Source organism: Cervus elaphus, chromosome 17, assembly GCF_910594005.1.
Source record: "Cervus elaphus chromosome 17, mCerEla1.1, whole genome shotgun sequence".
Classification (NCBI taxonomy): domain Eukaryota; kingdom Metazoa; phylum Chordata; class Mammalia; order Artiodactyla; family Cervidae; genus Cervus; species Cervus elaphus.
In genome coordinates this window covers 12866281-12883408 of record NC_057831.1, presented here as the reverse complement: position 1 = coordinate 12883408, position 17128 = coordinate 12866281, and the positions used below count along the sequence as shown (strand labels likewise).

At 34.5% G+C, this 17128-nt stretch overlaps 1 protein-coding gene across 2 annotated transcripts in view; it reads right to left on the bottom strand.

The window, feature by feature from the left end:
* LOC122673402 (bifunctional heparan sulfate N-deacetylase/N-sulfotransferase 4) overlaps positions 1-17128 on the bottom strand; it is a 298043-nt gene that overhangs the window by 134533 nt on the left and 146382 nt on the right. For both annotated transcript variants that reach the window (XM_043871154.1, XM_043871156.1), the window contains 2 exons: positions 14841-14928; positions 8245-8399 (listed from right to left, as the gene is read on the bottom strand). In XM_043871154.1, coding sequence (XP_043727089.1) covers positions 8245-8399; positions 14841-14928 — 243 coding nt within the window. The remainder of the gene's footprint in view (positions 1-8244; positions 8400-14840; positions 14929-17128) is intronic.

Sequence of the window (17128 nt, the reverse complement as noted above, 5' to 3'; positions counted from 1 at the left end):
TCCATATCAATAAAAAGATACAAATTATAAAAAAGAATCAAGTGGAAATTTTGGAATTAAAAAGTATAATAACTAAAATAAAAAGTTTATTAAAGGGTTTCAACAGAAGAGCTGGCACAGGAAAGATCCCAGGAATTTAAAGAAAGATACATTGGTAGAGATTATGCAATCTGAAGGGCAGAGAGGAAAAAAATAATTAAAATTGAATAGAATCTCAGAGAGATGAGGCACACTGTTAAGTGCATCAAAATGTATGGGTATTGCCTTAACACCAAAACCAGACAAAGGTTTCTTAATAAAAGAAAGCTACTGAAGAATACCCTTAAGAATATAGATGCAAAATCTTCAACAAAATATTGAGCAGTTAAATTCAACAACACATGTCAAGCACGCACTGTGGCCAACTGAGGTTTATCACAAGCATGTGAAGCTGGTTTAAAATCTAAAAATCTATTAATGTAATATATAATCACAATAAAAAAGGAAAAAAAAAACCCACAATCAATTGAATCAATTTTTTTAGACATAAAAAAAAATGTAACAAATCCAACAGCCTTTTATGATCAAAATACTCAATTGAGTAGGAATAGATTAAACACTTCAGTTTGATAATGGGTATCTTCAAAAGTCCACAACTAGCATCATGATTAATGGTGAAGGACTGGATTTTTCCTCTAAATCAGGAATAAGACAAGGATATCTGCTTTTACCATTTCTATTCAACATTACATTGCAAGTTCTAGTCAGGGAAATTAGACAATAAAATAAGCTGTATTCAGATTAGAGAAGAAGTAAAACTATCTTTACTTTCATATGACACGAGCTTGCATATAGACTATCCAGAGGAATCCATTTTAAAAACCTCTTGAACTAATAAGTGAGTGCAGAAAATTTGAAGGTTACAAGATCCATATACAAAAAACAATTGTACTTCTACACATAAAAATGAACAATGTGAAATGAAATTAATAAAAAGTCCATTTACAATAGCATTAAAAAGAATACAAAAAGTAGAAATATTTTTAATAAAAGAAGTGCAAAACATATGCCCTGAAAATATAAAATATTGTTGAAAGAAATTAAAGACCACTTAAGTAAATGGAAAAACAGCCTGTTAGAAGAGTTAATATTGTTAAGATTACAGTATTTCCCAAAATGACCCATGCTTTGACGCTACCCTTATTGAAATTCCAGCTAGCCACTGTGCAGAGATTGATAAGCTGATCCTACAATTCTTATGGCAATTCACAGAACCCAAATAAGCATACAACCTGCTTGTTGTGAGTTCCCTCTAGAGGAGCCCTTATGGCGAGGAACCGAGTGTGGAACCAGGCAGCAACTGAGATACTCAGGTCCACAGCCTAAAAGTCCATGAGGCCCTAAGTCTTACCGGCAACCATGTGAGTGAGATTTAAAGCCGGTCCACCTTCTAGTTGAGCTTCAAAATGACTGCTGCCCCAGCTGCCACTTTGGTTGAAATCTCTTGAGAGATCCTGAACTGTAAGATCTTGTTAAGTCATATTCAACTTTCTGACCCACACAAACTGTTTGGTATCAGTGTGCATTGTTTTAAGTTGTTAAGTTGTTGGCTAATTTGTTATGAAGCCAAAGATAACAAATACACCCCATTACATCAGAAGTATTTCACTTGGATATTTGTACCACATGGGTATGTATTTTGCAGGATCCCTCAAGAACTCATGCAATCGCTGAAAATACTTCAAATTTTTCTATGCCTAGATGCTTTGCTTCTTTATAGTTCATCTAAATCATGCGTCTACTCTGCTGGGTATACAGACTGCCTTATACATCACTAAACCTACAAAATATACTATTTGCTCCATAGTAAACTTTCATCAGGGCTTCCTTGGTGGCTCAATGGAAAGAACCTTCCTGCCAGTGCAGGAGATGCAGGGTTGACCCCTGGGTCAGAAAGATCCCCTGGAGAAGAAAAGGCAACCCACTGCAGTATTCTTGCCTGGAAAAGCCCATGGACTGAGCACCCTGGCATGCGGCAGTCCATGGGGGATCGCAAAAGGGTCAGGCATGGCTTAGTAACTAAACAACAACCACAAAACAAAAACCGATGTTTGTTCACAGTTTTACTTTTGATTAGATATTATTACCTTCTCTACATTTCCTACTTTTGAAATACGCTATTGGTTGTAATTATCCAAGTACAGCCGTGGGGCTTCCCAGGTGGCGCTAGCGGTAAAGAACCTGCCTTCCAATGCAGGAGACCTAGGAGACTCTGGGTCGATCCCTGAGTCAGGAAGACCCCCTGGAAGAGGGCATGGCATCCCACTCCATTATGCTCGCCTGGAGAATCCCAAGGACAGAGAAGCCTGGTGGGCTACAGTCCATAGCGTTGCAGAGTCAGGACTGAAGTGACTTAGCATAAGGCTATATACTGCATCATTTAGTAAACACACAGGTTTAGCAGCTAATGAAAGGCAGCGCTGTCTCTGTTTTATTTCATTGTGCCATTCATTCCACTATCACATACCTTTTATTTTTAATTGAAATTTCTACATAGCTGATTTTATGTGCAGGTCACCGCAACACTTAGTAATTGTTCACATTTGCTCTTTGATGAACTTAGGTTTTTTATGAGAACTATTTTAATGTCAGAATTTTTCATATCAGGAATATTGTGTCTTATGAAACCAAGTTATATAGAGTTCAGAAATACATGTAGTGTTTTAAAAGCAGATTCAAAGACCTGTGCCTTTATTTACTAGAATCTTTTACTTATTTAGTTATGAATAAGGTTTCTGACTGTTTGATAAAATGTCAAAAAGAAAACAACGTTTTTGAAAAGTCACCACTGAAGAGGAGAAGTGTTCTTTTTTCCCTTCAGGATATTTTCGGTTTATTACTGTCAGTGAATTAAAAAGCTCCTCTCATTTGGAAATTTTAATGAATATATATATACAAAACTTCCAACAACAAACCACCATTTCTTACTTTTCCCCCACAAATCTATTGTGGAATGAAATAAATAATTCAGGATTATGCTACAGGTATTCTCTCTCTCCTTTGAAAAGGAGATGTGGGTTAATTCAGGGATGATTTCTTGGTAATTTTTCATCAAGCAGTTTAATATTAGCTGAATATTCTTGTTCTCTTTAGTCTCAATTTTTTGCTGCCATCTTCGAAGTGTTATTTCTATCTGTACTTCTATCTGCTGACAGCAAAACGTATGATTTAGTAAAAAGTAAAAAAAAAAAGAATCAAAATTATTTCTCCCACCCTACTGCCTTACTCATATCTTACAATGACTATATTTGGGTTGCCTGTGCTATCAGTAGACTAACACCTTCTATAAAAACAAACACATGCATGTACACATTCACATGGCATTCACATGGCATATATGTTCATGGATTAAACATGCATATATATATATATATGCACACACAAACACACACTACACACACATGTGCTCATGGATTCAACATAGGCATACAAGTCATTGCCCACACACACATTCACACTGCAGACTTAAGTGTGTGTGAATTAAGAAATGATGATGCTTTACAGTAATAATTGTTCTTCTTACACAATGAAATAGTAAAGAAACAGTCTTGCAATATGGTTTTCTCATGATTTTTAGACATATTACAACAGGAAATAAACTCTATCCAGAAACAATTCAGAGAAATTCTACAAATGAAACCATTTTGTTTGATTGTTTAACAACTTTTTAAATACCAATATGAAGCTATTAATATGTTACGTGAATCACTTTTGTAAATGTTGTGAGAACAGCTGTGCTCTTCACTGATAAAAGCACTGCACACCTCTGCCAGCCAAGGTCAAACCAAGGAATAGGGAGTAATGTCAGGATGGAATAAAAAAGAGATTTAAACACTTTGGATGTTTTTCAATATAAATTGGTCTTTTAGTTTGAAAGTCCCTTTCCATAATTGCTTTGATTTAGCTAAATGAGTATTTCAAGATGTTCATTCCAAATTTGTAGACCGATATCGTCAACGATCACAGAATTTTAGAATTGGAATTGATCAGTGGATTATCTGGTCCTGTGCTTTTGGTTGGCAGATGAATTGATATAAATTAATTATCTAAAAGCTCTGTAGTTTAGAGAGTGAAAAAGGGAATCATTACCATTTCAGGGGAGGAAACCGAGGCATGAAGACATTAAATGAGGTGCCAGTTTTTTAGGACATGTTACTAACAGTCAGGGATAAAATTTAGCCTGTCAATACAATGCTTTTCACTATCCTATCCCATCTTGATACTGCTGAGGGTTTTGAAGTGTCATCTGGATATAGAAAGATAATAATTCAATAAGAAAGAAATATGCTTCCTGACTCTCTGGACCACACACATATTGTCATCCTATATTTACAGTTAAAACTGGGGTTCTAATGTCACCCCTTGAAGAATCCTGATTAGTTTTATTGAGCTCAACATCAGAGGAAAAGAACAATGTCATTTCAGTATGTGTATTTAACAGACTTCACTTTAGTTATTATATTTTGATTATGCAAAATACAATAAAATTTTTTTCTTACAAAGTATATTTATAAGCTTCAGTCTAGTTTCTAACCTCACTGACTAAACAAATATGTGTGCTGAATGGACTCTAAATAGCTTTCAACATTTCATTACAAAGCAATTACATCTGAGTCTTTCCCAGTGCTCTCAGCATGACTTTAAAAAATTTTACACAAACAGGTGAAATCAACCATTATGAAATATAATCTACATGCCTAAAAAGCAAAGCTTCAGAGAGAGAATGAGGTGGGGGGAGGTTCAAGCCAAATGATAAATACAGTTTATTTTCAAGGTAACTGCTCTGAGAAAATTCAGCATGCTTACTCAAGATAAGTTTATTTTTTGAAAAAGGAATATTTACTTAATTTTCCAATGTTACAAAGCAGCACAAAATTTTTTAGACATTCCCCCAAAGTAAGTGAGGATCAAACTTTTATAAATCTATATTTTGAACAATATTTGGGTTTTTTTTTAAGAGTAAGATATAAGCACATAATTGTCTGGATTTAGAAAGATCATAATTGATTAATAACTACTGAATGCTGATTGTATGCTCTTGAAGTACGTTTTCCAGATCCTTGAAGTGGTCCTATGAGGTGGTTGTCATGATCATTCTCATTTTTACAGATGGGGAAACTGAGGCACAGAGTCTAAGTAATTCTTGTTTAGGTTCAAGCAGCCATTGATGGAAGGTCAGGATTCAAACACAGGCTTGAGTCCATGATATTAACTGATTTTTAGGCTCCCACACTTAGTGAGGATCCTACGTGCAAATCTGACAGAAGTCTTGGGATTTAGAGATGGAAGGAAGGGTGATCCATTAACATAATGATTAGGCATAATTATTATAAAATATTAGAGTACTTATAAGGCCTTGGGTCTGTGCCTCCCAATTTGACTTTTAAAAAATGAAATCTATCAGCAATTACACTGTGCAAATAAACTGTTTATTTCAAATAAAAAACCTTAAGATGGCGGTTTTAACTGGGGTCCAGGGCCTTTGGGGGATTCACACACCCCTTGTGACCATCTGCCACACTGTGTGAGATGTGACAATATGGCTCTGAGTGTTTTGCTGGGGAAAAGATTTCTTTCAGTAGACTGTTACAAGGATAGATGATTTACTTCCTGTCTAGCACTTGGGTGGGCAAACTTTCTCACTAAAGGTCCAGATAGTAATTATTTGAGGTGGACTTTGTGGGACATATAATCTCTTTTGCAGCTACCCAACTCTCCCATTGCAATGAAGAAGCAGCTGCAGACAAAGCATAAAGAGAAGAGTGTGGTGATATTCCAATAACACTTTGTTTATGGACATTGAAACATGAATTGTATGTAATTTTTATGAAGCAGAATATTATTGTCTCTTTTTTCATTTTAAAACATAAATTCAAAAAACTCAAACAAAATTATCTTAGCTCAAGAACAATATAAAGCAAGTAACAGGCCAAATTTGGCCCATTAGCCACAGTAGACCAACTCCTAGTCCAGAGCAATGGTTCTCAAAGCACAGTTCCAGGAGTAAGGGGATCCTCTGTAAATTTGTCAGAAATGCAAATTCCCAGGCCTGTTTGACAATCTACTGAACCAGAAACCCCAGGATTTGGTCCAGCATATGTGTTTTAAAAAGTCTTCTAAGTGAAAAAGATACATGCTTGGTTTGAGAATCACTGGTCCAGAGTCATTGTTCTAGGGACTCAATTTATCTATTTATTCATTGAAAAAGCAAGAGAGTTCCAGAAAAACATCTATTTCTGCTTTATTGACTATGCCATAGCCTCTGACTATGTGGATCACAATAAACTGCGGAAAATTCTGAAAGCGATGGGAATATCAGATCACCTGACCTGCCTCTTGAGAAACCTGTATGCAGGTCAGAAAGCAACAGTTAGAACTGGACATGGAACAACAGACTGGTCCCAAATAGGAAAAGGAGTACGTCAAGGCTGTATATTGTCACCCTGCTTATTTAACTTATATGCAGAGTACATCATGAGAAACGCTGGGCTGGAAGAAGCACAAGCTGGAACCAAGATTGCCAGGAGAAATATCAATAGCCTCAGACATGCAGATGACACCACCCTTATGGCAGAAAGTGAAGAACTAAAGAACCTCTTGATGAAAGTGAAAGAAGAGAGTGAAAAAGTTGGCTTAAAGCTCAACATTCAGAAAACTAAGATCATGGCACCTGGTCCCATCACTTCATGGCAAATAGATAGGGAAAGAGTGGCAGACTTTATCTTTTTGGGCTCCAAAATCACTGCAGATGGTGATTGCAGCCATGAAATTAAAAGACGCTTGCTCCTTGGAAGAAAAGCTATGACCAACTTAGACAGCATATTAAAAAGTAGAGACATTACTTTATCAAAAAAGGTCCGTGTAGTCAAGGCCATGGTTTTTCCAGTAGTCATGTATGGATGTGAGTGTTGGACTATAAAGAAAACTGAGCGCTGAAGAATTGATGTTTTTGAACTGTGGTGTTGGAGAAGACTCTTGAGAGTCCCTTGGACTGCAAGGAGATCCAACCAGTCCATCCTAAAAGGAGATCAGTCCTGGGTGTTCATTGGAAGGACTGATGCTGAAGCTGAAACTCCAATGCTTTGGCCACCTGATGCGAAGAGCTGATTCATTTGAAAAGACCCTGATGCTGGGAAAGATTGAAGGTGGGAGGAGAAGGGGATGACAGAGGATGAGATGGTTGGATGGCATCATTGACTCAATGGATATGAGTTTGGGTAAACTCCGGGAGTTGGTGATGGACAGGGAGTCCTGGCGTTCTGTAGTCCATGGGGTTGCAGAGGGTCAGACATGACTGAGCAACTGAACTGAACTGAACTAATTTATTCACCTTTGCAGCAAATACGTTTTGAGGGGGCAGTTATTATGTACTAGGAATACAATGAAAATCTGACTTAGGTGGTACAATGGTGAAGAACCTACCTGCCAATGCAGAAGATGCAAGAGATGCAGGTTCAGTGCCTGGGTTGGGAAGATCCCCTGGAGGGGGAATGACTACCTACTCCAGTATTCTTGCCCGGAGAATCCCATGGATGGCATCACTGACTCAATGGACATGAGTTTGAGCAAACTCTGGGAGATGGTGAAGGACAGGGAAGCCTGGTGTGCTGCAGCCCATGGGGTCACAGAGAGTTGGACACGAATTAGCAACTGAACAAGAACAAGGAATACACTGGAGAAAGTACTATTTTCTCTAATCATGGTATAATACTTTCATAAAGCTGGGGATGGTAGCTTTCTGACAATGACCAACTTTTTGAATACATTTTATAGCACATCATGACCCAGTACATATACACGTACTCACACATTCCTGGAACAAAATAATACAAAGCAGTACGTACACAATATCTATGGTGGCATAAATTACTTCAGTTGTATCCGACTCTTTGAAACCCCATGGACTGTAGCCTGCCAGGCTCCTCTGTCCATGGAATTCTCCAGACAAGAATACTGGGGTCGCCATGCCCTCCTTCAGGGGATCTTCCGGACCCAGGGATCAAACCCACATCTCTCGTGTCTCCTGCATTGGCTGGTGGGTTCTTTATCACTAGCACCACCGGGGAAGCCCTAACACTTGTGACACACTCAGGTATTTTCTGTTCTATTCTATTTCTATTGGATTAAACCCAATAAGCTGATTTTACAACCCACTAATATATCACAATTCATAGTTTGAAAAATACTTCAATAAAAGGTACTCACCAGTGCAAATTCCTTGTTGAGAATCATCTGCTCAACTAAGGATGACTCATTGTGGAAGAGGTGGGGCTGCATGTGGCTCCACATGTGAGGAAACCACCAGAACTCATCCACAGAGTGAAGCAAAAGGTCATCTCCCTCATCCTCCTCTTCAGTCCCTGTAAAACGTATAAAAAATGGCTTAAGTGAAAAATTTGTATTAGCTTAAAGGTTATGTTTGTCAGATTATTCTTCTTGCTACTGATACCTAAATCCAATTTTGTGTTGTTTTAATAAAAGAGAAATGACCATAGCCTAAACTACATCAGAGGCAGTGTGATTAGGGGTTGGGATGGGAAGGGGTATGTGCAGATGTTGTTTACATTTAGATTTTAGGGATATTTTATCACTGACAGTGTTTAGATTTGTTAGCATATGGTGGTAACAACAACAACAACAACAAAAAACAGAACAAGTTTTAGTCTGTTTATTTTTGTTTTAAATTTATCAACTATTAATTCTTTCCTTTATTGGATGCATTGGGGAAACCTGATCAAAGATGATTATTCTTTTTACTCTTGAAAATATTTCTGCATATAAAGCCTAATATTTAACTGAAAAATTTTAAATTTAAATGATGATGTCTGTTAATTTTTTTTATTATAAAATATATTCTTATTGAAGACAGGCAGAAAGGATAGACAATAATATATAAAACTCAGAAACAAAACCGAAACCAAAGCCAAAAATCATCTTTGGAACTAACCAGTAGAAGCATTTTTGTATTTTTCATTAAATCTTTTTCTACTTATTTTTTTTAAAGTTGAGATCTTACTGTATAAATATGTTTGTGTCCTTATACTTTAGACTTACCATTACAAACATAAATATTTCTCATTTTGATATAATAATTTAACAAAATGTAAACAATAAATCAATTAACACAATAGAAACTTGAATTGAGAATTTAAAACTAGTATCAATTTTTCATCCTCTATTAGGAAAATTTGTTAACAATGCCTAATGCATAGAAAAAGCCATTTGTCATACAAGAGGGGGAAATAAGGGAAGGAAAACAACATCAGCAAGTTAGTTCCAAGGAAATTAGCTATGTTACAGCAATCCAGGGACATTTTTATGGTATGAAATCATAATTTTTGTACAATTTTATAATATTCAGTTCAATTTAAAAATATTCTGAATCAATAATATAATTGTTTCCTATATGGTCTCTGGATACTTAACAAGCAAAGTAACAAATCCTGGCTTACAGTGTGAGGTGTATTTATTCGGATAATTTTTTTCTTCAAATTAGAGTATGTTTTATGATGATTTTATATTATTTACTTTAAAAAATATTAAAGGAATTTTTTCAAGAGTCTTTGAATATTCCTCTTCAAGTGTCCTGTAGTAAAGACAGCATGAATCATGAAGGAGTGCCATGAGATGGTTAAAGCATGGATTTGTTAAAGTGTCTTGGCTATGTGATTTTGTATAAGTTAATTTGTTTGAGTCTTAGTTTCCTGGTTTAAAATGGAGGTATAAAAACCTATCTCATGGGCTCTTGTGAAGAATCAATGAGATCAATTTATTAAAGCACTCAACATTGTGAATTGTTGATTCATAAATACTAAGATGACTTTCTGCTTAAAAATAGTATCTACTGGTTTATGCCTGTGGTGTTCTAAAGTTGCATATTTTCACACATTCTTAAAAATATTGCCTTACCTAGATTATCAGATTCTTGAAGTCTGAAATTGGATCCTTTTAACTTGCATTGTATCATGCCACTTCCCCAGGAAAGTAAATAAGAGAAAACTCTACCTCAGTCTATATTAATATATAGTCACTGAATTTTAAAACCTTCATATATCAGCTTAAATGCATGTCAACTTTTGTGTGTATTTATATGTGTGCATTATTCTTGGTATATATTCTGTAATCCATAATTCTCAAAAGGTGTAAGGACCAACAAGTTTAACGGGCACTATTGCTACTATAATAGTTGCTACTATAAACAAAGTAAAGAAATAGAAGTTTTGAAAGTGATAAAGTTCTATGAATAAGATAAGCAGACAAAAATTCTTAATTTTGTTAACTTGAGCCTAAATTATTAGTATTATTGACTTACAATTCATTGGTTTTGTTAATTTATGAAGAATTTCAAATATTGATATCCAAATGAAAAGAAGTTTGTCACTTCCTCAGATGGATTTTAAGTGTGAAGTGTTTTTAATACAGACCAAGTGTTTCTCATGGTCATAACTTAGCAGACTAGAGCATAGATTAGAAAGAGCTACTGTATGTCACATGAGATGAATGAATTGATAGTTCTCCAACAGTTTTGTTGTGCTTTGTTTTGCTCTGAGAAAAGCCTATATTCACTTTAAACTCCACAGATGGTTATTGGAAGCAGCAGGAAGTATGTAATGCATACTTGACCAGGAAAGAGGTCAATTACTCAAATTTAAAGGTAATTTTTCTGACTATTGATATAAGCAGATGCATGACTGATCATAAAATCTTGGTAATTTTTACACCAGAAAGTGTGGTAATTTGTAAGCACTACCCACAATATTAGGAGTGATGTTCAAAACCTCTTTGTTTTTCACTCCATGGATTAATTTCCCATCAGCCTTTCTCTTATTTTATACAGGTCATATAATTCAAAGCCACATAAGGCAAGCTGATGACATTAGAATTACTTAATGAAAAATATGACATCAAGTCATGCTGAGGGATCAAAAAAGAATTTCAAATGCTTTTGAATCCAGCTAAATGAAAACATTAAATTTTTGACTCATTTGTAAATACTTATTTTTTGATACCTAACATAATTAAATTGCATGTGAGAATGTAATTTATAGTTCATTCATGACTATTTAGCACAAATTATAGTCTGTTCAGGTGTCTCTGTTCAAATGGACCCTTTTACCTCTAACCTGATTAGATTCAAATCTACATCATTGTTAATTTAAAAATATGGAATTTTTATTCTCATTTAAAATTTATCTCATTTTACTTTCCTGATTCCCAGAAGATGAAAGTGTTTAATTCAGAAGTAAAATATTTATGCACTCATTTCTTTGTTTCTGCTTTTGGAGTAACTGTGCTATATTATGAGTATGCCTCTAAAAGATTTTTAGTCTGCCAAATAAGAATAAGTTTAGCAAGTTCTGGGCTATAGATTAGTTTCCATAAGGCACAGTTGTGACATTAAAATCAGATACATAAAATTCCAGAATCGTATCAGTTTTGTAAAAATATTTATCTTATATTTGCTACTTTATGTGAAATATTGTAATTCTGAAACGTCAAGAAGAGGTTTCTAACTTTCTTCATGCATTGAATCTGGCACAGTTCCATATAGGTGAGTATAGAATAAATTAAACTTAAATATACTAAATAAAAAGAATTGTTTGATGATGAAAATTGATTAAAAGCTACCTATAGTTCCAAAATTGGAAAACAGAGACATGCGAATAATTCACTATTTTTAAATAATATTTGATTCTTATACAAAAATACTTAGTAATAAAAATATTTGCATACTATGACATGCTATGTACTGCCATATGAGAGATATTATTATTCCCATTTTGCAGATGCAGGCATTGAGGCACAGAAAAGTAACCTGTTTATGTTCACATAGCTAGTATAATGTCAGAACCTAGATTTAAACAAAAGCAGGTCATTTCCAATGTCTAGGCTTTGAAGCAATATATTACAAAGTAGAACAAAAGCAAACAAAAGAGAATGAATGTAACACTTTTTCACTTTCATATTTAAAAGTTAGTTTTTTATAAGGTACTGTTTTCTTTATTTAAAATGAACTCTCATGGAAAAGACATGTATTTATCCAATTTGAAAATATTATACACGAGGTAATTGTTTGTGTCATATTCAATTTATTGTCAGTTACAAAAACTGGTAATGATTGTCACCAGAAATCCTGCCCTACACAAAATATTTGTAGCTCTCTATCCCTACAAGTCATCTTGATCCTGTAATGTCTCCATTTTTCAATTGAGCTTTCATTGTGCAATTCCAATCATGCTTTAAAATATTTCCAGACTAAAAGATTATACTCTGAACTCCATGCTTTTATTATTATTATTATTTATTTATTTATTTATTTTTTTTTACTTTCAATCAGCAGAATGTCCTTCCTCTTTCAATTTGGCACCCATGAGTGAATGACTTTTAAGAATGTGCTTTTTGGGCAAGATTGTTTTCAGCATGTGAAGGACAGAGAAACTGAACAGGAAAGAATACATGGAAAATACAAATAAGTGAAGCAGTCTAGGAATGCAGAATCTATCTTTATTACACTGGGCATATGTGATTAAATGTCTTCAAAACAATGAAACTCATCAATCAGCATCTTCATGCATTGGAAAATCAGATCATTCTGGGAGAATCTGAGAGGGTGACTGTGACAAGGCCATCTTTTCATGGTTACCTGTCACAATCAAGTGCATAGATAAGGAAAGAACTTTTTCGATTTGTTAAACTCCTGATAGTTAAACCTCCATATAGGAAGCAACTAGATAGGCAAGAGGCATGTCCTAGGGAAAGTGAATACTATCAATGTTTAACTCCAAACTGGAAGAAACCTTGATACCCTCAAATGAATAAATAAGTACTTAATAGAGCATGATTGCACCCTTGGAAAATGTCATGGATGCATTTCAATGATTCTATACATAATGTAGCCAATCAAATAAAGCTTCATATTTATGTGAAGGTAATTAAGCTTCCAGAACTTACAAATACATATATTGCAGAATCTGTAAAGCACATTATACCAGAGCAACAGAATAGTGTTTCTCTCATTATTTTTATTGTCAACATATTTATTTACCAACATAAAGAGTCAATAAGGTCCAATTAAGAGATATAATTAAAATCTTTTTTTTATTATTGTTTGGTTTCTTCCTCCAACAACTGTCCCTGTGATATTAACTAGAGTGTTCATTTCCTAGTGGGATGTATAACGTGTACACGCTCAGGATTATAAAAAAGAAATGGGAAGTGTTATAACCTGCTATCAACATTAACTCTGCAAACGTCTGACAGGTTTAGTAGATTTGAATATGAAAAGTAAATAAAGCTGAGGCAGTTATCCAGATATATTTCAGCCAGAAGAATGACTTTTACTTTTCTTATACAGCTATTTAAGACAAAATAGTATTGTTTGCGTGTGAACTCCAAACAATCCCATATTTTTTCCCCAGCATGAGTAGACACAGTCTGTAGAGTTATCTGTTTTATAACTTCATAATCAGTGATTCTTAGGTCTGAACTCATTTCTTGAGGGGGTTTTGAAAAAGGTTTATAAAATCATGTCTATTTTCAAAATTGTAAGCTAGAATTGCTTTGGCTGTGTAGATGTGATGACCCAAATCTTTTACTGCAAGATATCCATTTAAAATATGCAGTGATTTCATTTATCAACTGGTCCAAATACCAATTTTCTTTCTATTACTTTAAACAGATTTACATGTTTCAAAGCAGAAGGAAAAAAGCATTAAAGAAAAGCCAGTATGACCCTGCTGCTTCAATATTCTAATAAACCTGCTGAGCCTCTTTGGGTAAACATTAAGAAACCTCTTTGGGTAAATGAACTGAATTTATGATAATCAAAGACTACCTTTGCATGGGATATTTTTAATGAGTCAATAAATCACATGTATAGAGAATACTGTGAAATGTTTTTACTACAATACTATGAAGTAACAACAATGCAAAGCCCTAAACAAATCATTTAGCTTTCACCAAAGATGCAGAAATAGTAGCAGATAGTAGGCATTGCCCTAATACAAGCCCTAAGACACCATTTTGTGCCATTAAGACAATCACTTTTATTCACATAATTTTCTCCATACTAGTGCCTGCCATTATAATGCTGCTATTCAGAAAATAAGAGTCAAATTCTGGAGGTAAAGATGGGTAAAGAGGTGAAAAACAGAAGAACATGGAGTAGTCCATGAACAACAATCACACTTTGAGGATTTGTTTGGAGGCTGAGACTGAAAAGAAATGAAACTGTGATTGGATAGATGTGGTAAGAAATAGAAGTTTGAGTGTGATGGTTTTAATGCATGTTGGCCAAATCATTGCAATATTTTTAAGGAAAATCCTGAAGGGACAATAAATTAAGCAAGATGACTCTTAAAATCTATTAAATTTATTTGAAGCAATTCCTCTCTTATAACTAGATGTTTTCCAAAGAAAAATAATATACTAAAAATGTGTGTCCCTAGATTGTCCTACAACTTTAAAACACTGTCCATTGTTATTATTATCGTTATCATCTCATTGTCATCATCTTCATCACCATGGTCTCTATGCTTCACAGGATGCATAGACACACTTAGAACAATGGTTATAGTTTCTTTTACTGAGTTGACTAAGTCATTTCTCTTCCTGTTTTGCCCTGACTCTAACAGTATTTGCCAAAGTAAACAAGTTTCATTGATTTTGGATTTGGCTACTCATAATGCACCCGAGTTTTTCCCATATCAGTCTGGATATTCTATTTCTCCTCCTTTTGAAACATTAAAAATCCTCTCTCCTATTTATATGCAGCTGCCTGAGAACACAAAGCTCCTTCTTACCTGTGTGGTAAAACTTCCCTGAAAATCCAAGGTTGAAGGTAAAATTTGCAACCTGAGTGCGCAGTAAATTTTGAGTCTCTAGTAATGCCTGAAATAAATAAGAAATTAACATGATTTTAGAAAAATAAATATGAAGCTTTTGGGATGCCTCTTTTTCAAATGCATATGCATGAATGAAACAAAATAATGTGGTCTTTGTTGCTTTTGGGGGTTTTGATAGCTAATGTTAAGTGCTATTCATATTCCAGGTATTATAATCACTTTTGTTATTATTTTTATTGAAGTTTACCAAATTATGAAGCAGTTAAGTCTTAAGCATATTATAAATTGCTGAGAGGCAATTTTCTAACCACACAGCACTGAAATCATTTTTCATTTCTATGTGAGACATTTCTTGAATTTTAGATTATCATACTTCTTTTCCTTGGGGAAATTTTTTCAGAGTTGTTGGATTTAGACAGATTCTGTATTTGTTGGTAAGGGATAGGAAGATAACTTCAGTTTGAGTTCCAACTGAGTGTTATATGTAACTGTGCAACCTCTCCTGTCATTTTTAAGGCATACTTCTTGAGTTGAAAGCTTGGATTTTTATTTTACAAATTAAAGGGCAATTTATATTTTATAGTATGTTAATTACAGACCTTGAGATATGAACAAGGAAAGGGGAGGTAGGAAATCAGTAATCCCATAAAAAAATATTCTCTAAACACAGCAAAATGTTTCCTAGCTTCTCATTCTGGAATTATGAGAGGTCAATCTCTTGCTTGTAGACAGGATAAGAACATCTGGACAGTAATCTCTGAGTCAGACTTAGTCCTTTAAATTTAATGCCAAGCATTCTACTGCTATTATTTCTATGTTGACATATGTAGTATAATTCAAAATTTCATATTCTTGGGCATTGTAATTTGATTATTTATTCAGAATGCTTTTTCAATTTTTTTAATGAATTTTTAAAAGGGAGTTTATTTGTTCTGATGGAAGTGAGAAACTCTTTCCAACTAGAGATATTACTAAGACTGTTTTTTGGTTACTCCTATCCATCTTTTAAGGTGAAAAAGACCAGAAGTTTAGACAATTTCTTTTGAGCATGAGTGAACTTTACTTTTTATTCCCCCCAGAGTTAAGAGAGCTTTCCTGCAAATTTGTAAAGAAAAAAGAGAATTACAAGGTTGATAAGCTGTATGGTTCCTGGTTATCCAAGATTACAGTTAGATTGGGTATAATCCTGGCTAATCTTATTTAAATATCACCAGCTAAATAGAAAAAGGAAAAAAAAAAAAAAGACATACTAGTGTAACTAGATTTTAAAAGTTCCCCCCAAATGCAATTTATATATGAAAAAAAAGAGTAGAATTAAAAATAAACAATTGAGCTTATTGGTATATATTCTGGAATATAGTTTAAAAATTTTTTTTTAAATCATGCATCTTTTTTTATTAGGAATTTTTTTTTTCTGTGTTTCTTGTTTGATTCAATGCACAATCCCTGAGCTTCCATACCTTGAAATAGTTTTGGGTTTTTTTCAAAATTTAAGTTTATTAAGTTCTTCCTTCCCCTATTCTCACCACTCCATCCCCATCCACTCCACCTCTGTTCTTGAAATCATTCTTTATTCCACATTTATTAATCCACCAACCATTCTTAAATTCAGTAAATATTTATTCTAGACGGATAAAGTGTGGGGTTTGGTAAACATAGCCTCTGTAACCTTGGGCTTTACTGAGAGGGAGAGCAAGATCCTCTATTAAATAAAGGATCCCTCAAATGCAAAATTACAAATCATAAGAGCTCCAAAAGAAATCTAGAGCATGTTGTGATAGATGCAGTAAGACATTTAATTTAGACTGAGGAAGTGGGCCCACTTGATGCTTTCTTAGGGGCCATCTAAAAAAGTTCAAATGATCTATTCTTTCCCAGTCAGTGTGCCGCCAACTTTAGGCAGACCTATATGTCTTTTTCTTGGCTTTAAAACACTACAGGCTGCTAACGGTGTTCCCACCTTCCTCTATTCCACACTGTGCCGTCATGCCAACATCCCAAAGACAGCAATGCACTTCACCCTTGCGGTCAGGGAAGCCATTCAGTTAGGGACTCAGCTTTGTTGGTCATTTCACTTTTTATTATCTTTTCCCTTATCTGTGAAATGGGATCCTGCTTAACACTTGTTTCACACAATTATTGTGAAGATTACATTGTATAAGGCATACAAAGTGCTTAGCTAAGTGCCTGGTACATCATAAAATCTTGAAAAATGCTGTTGATGACTACTTAATATGGCAATCTCT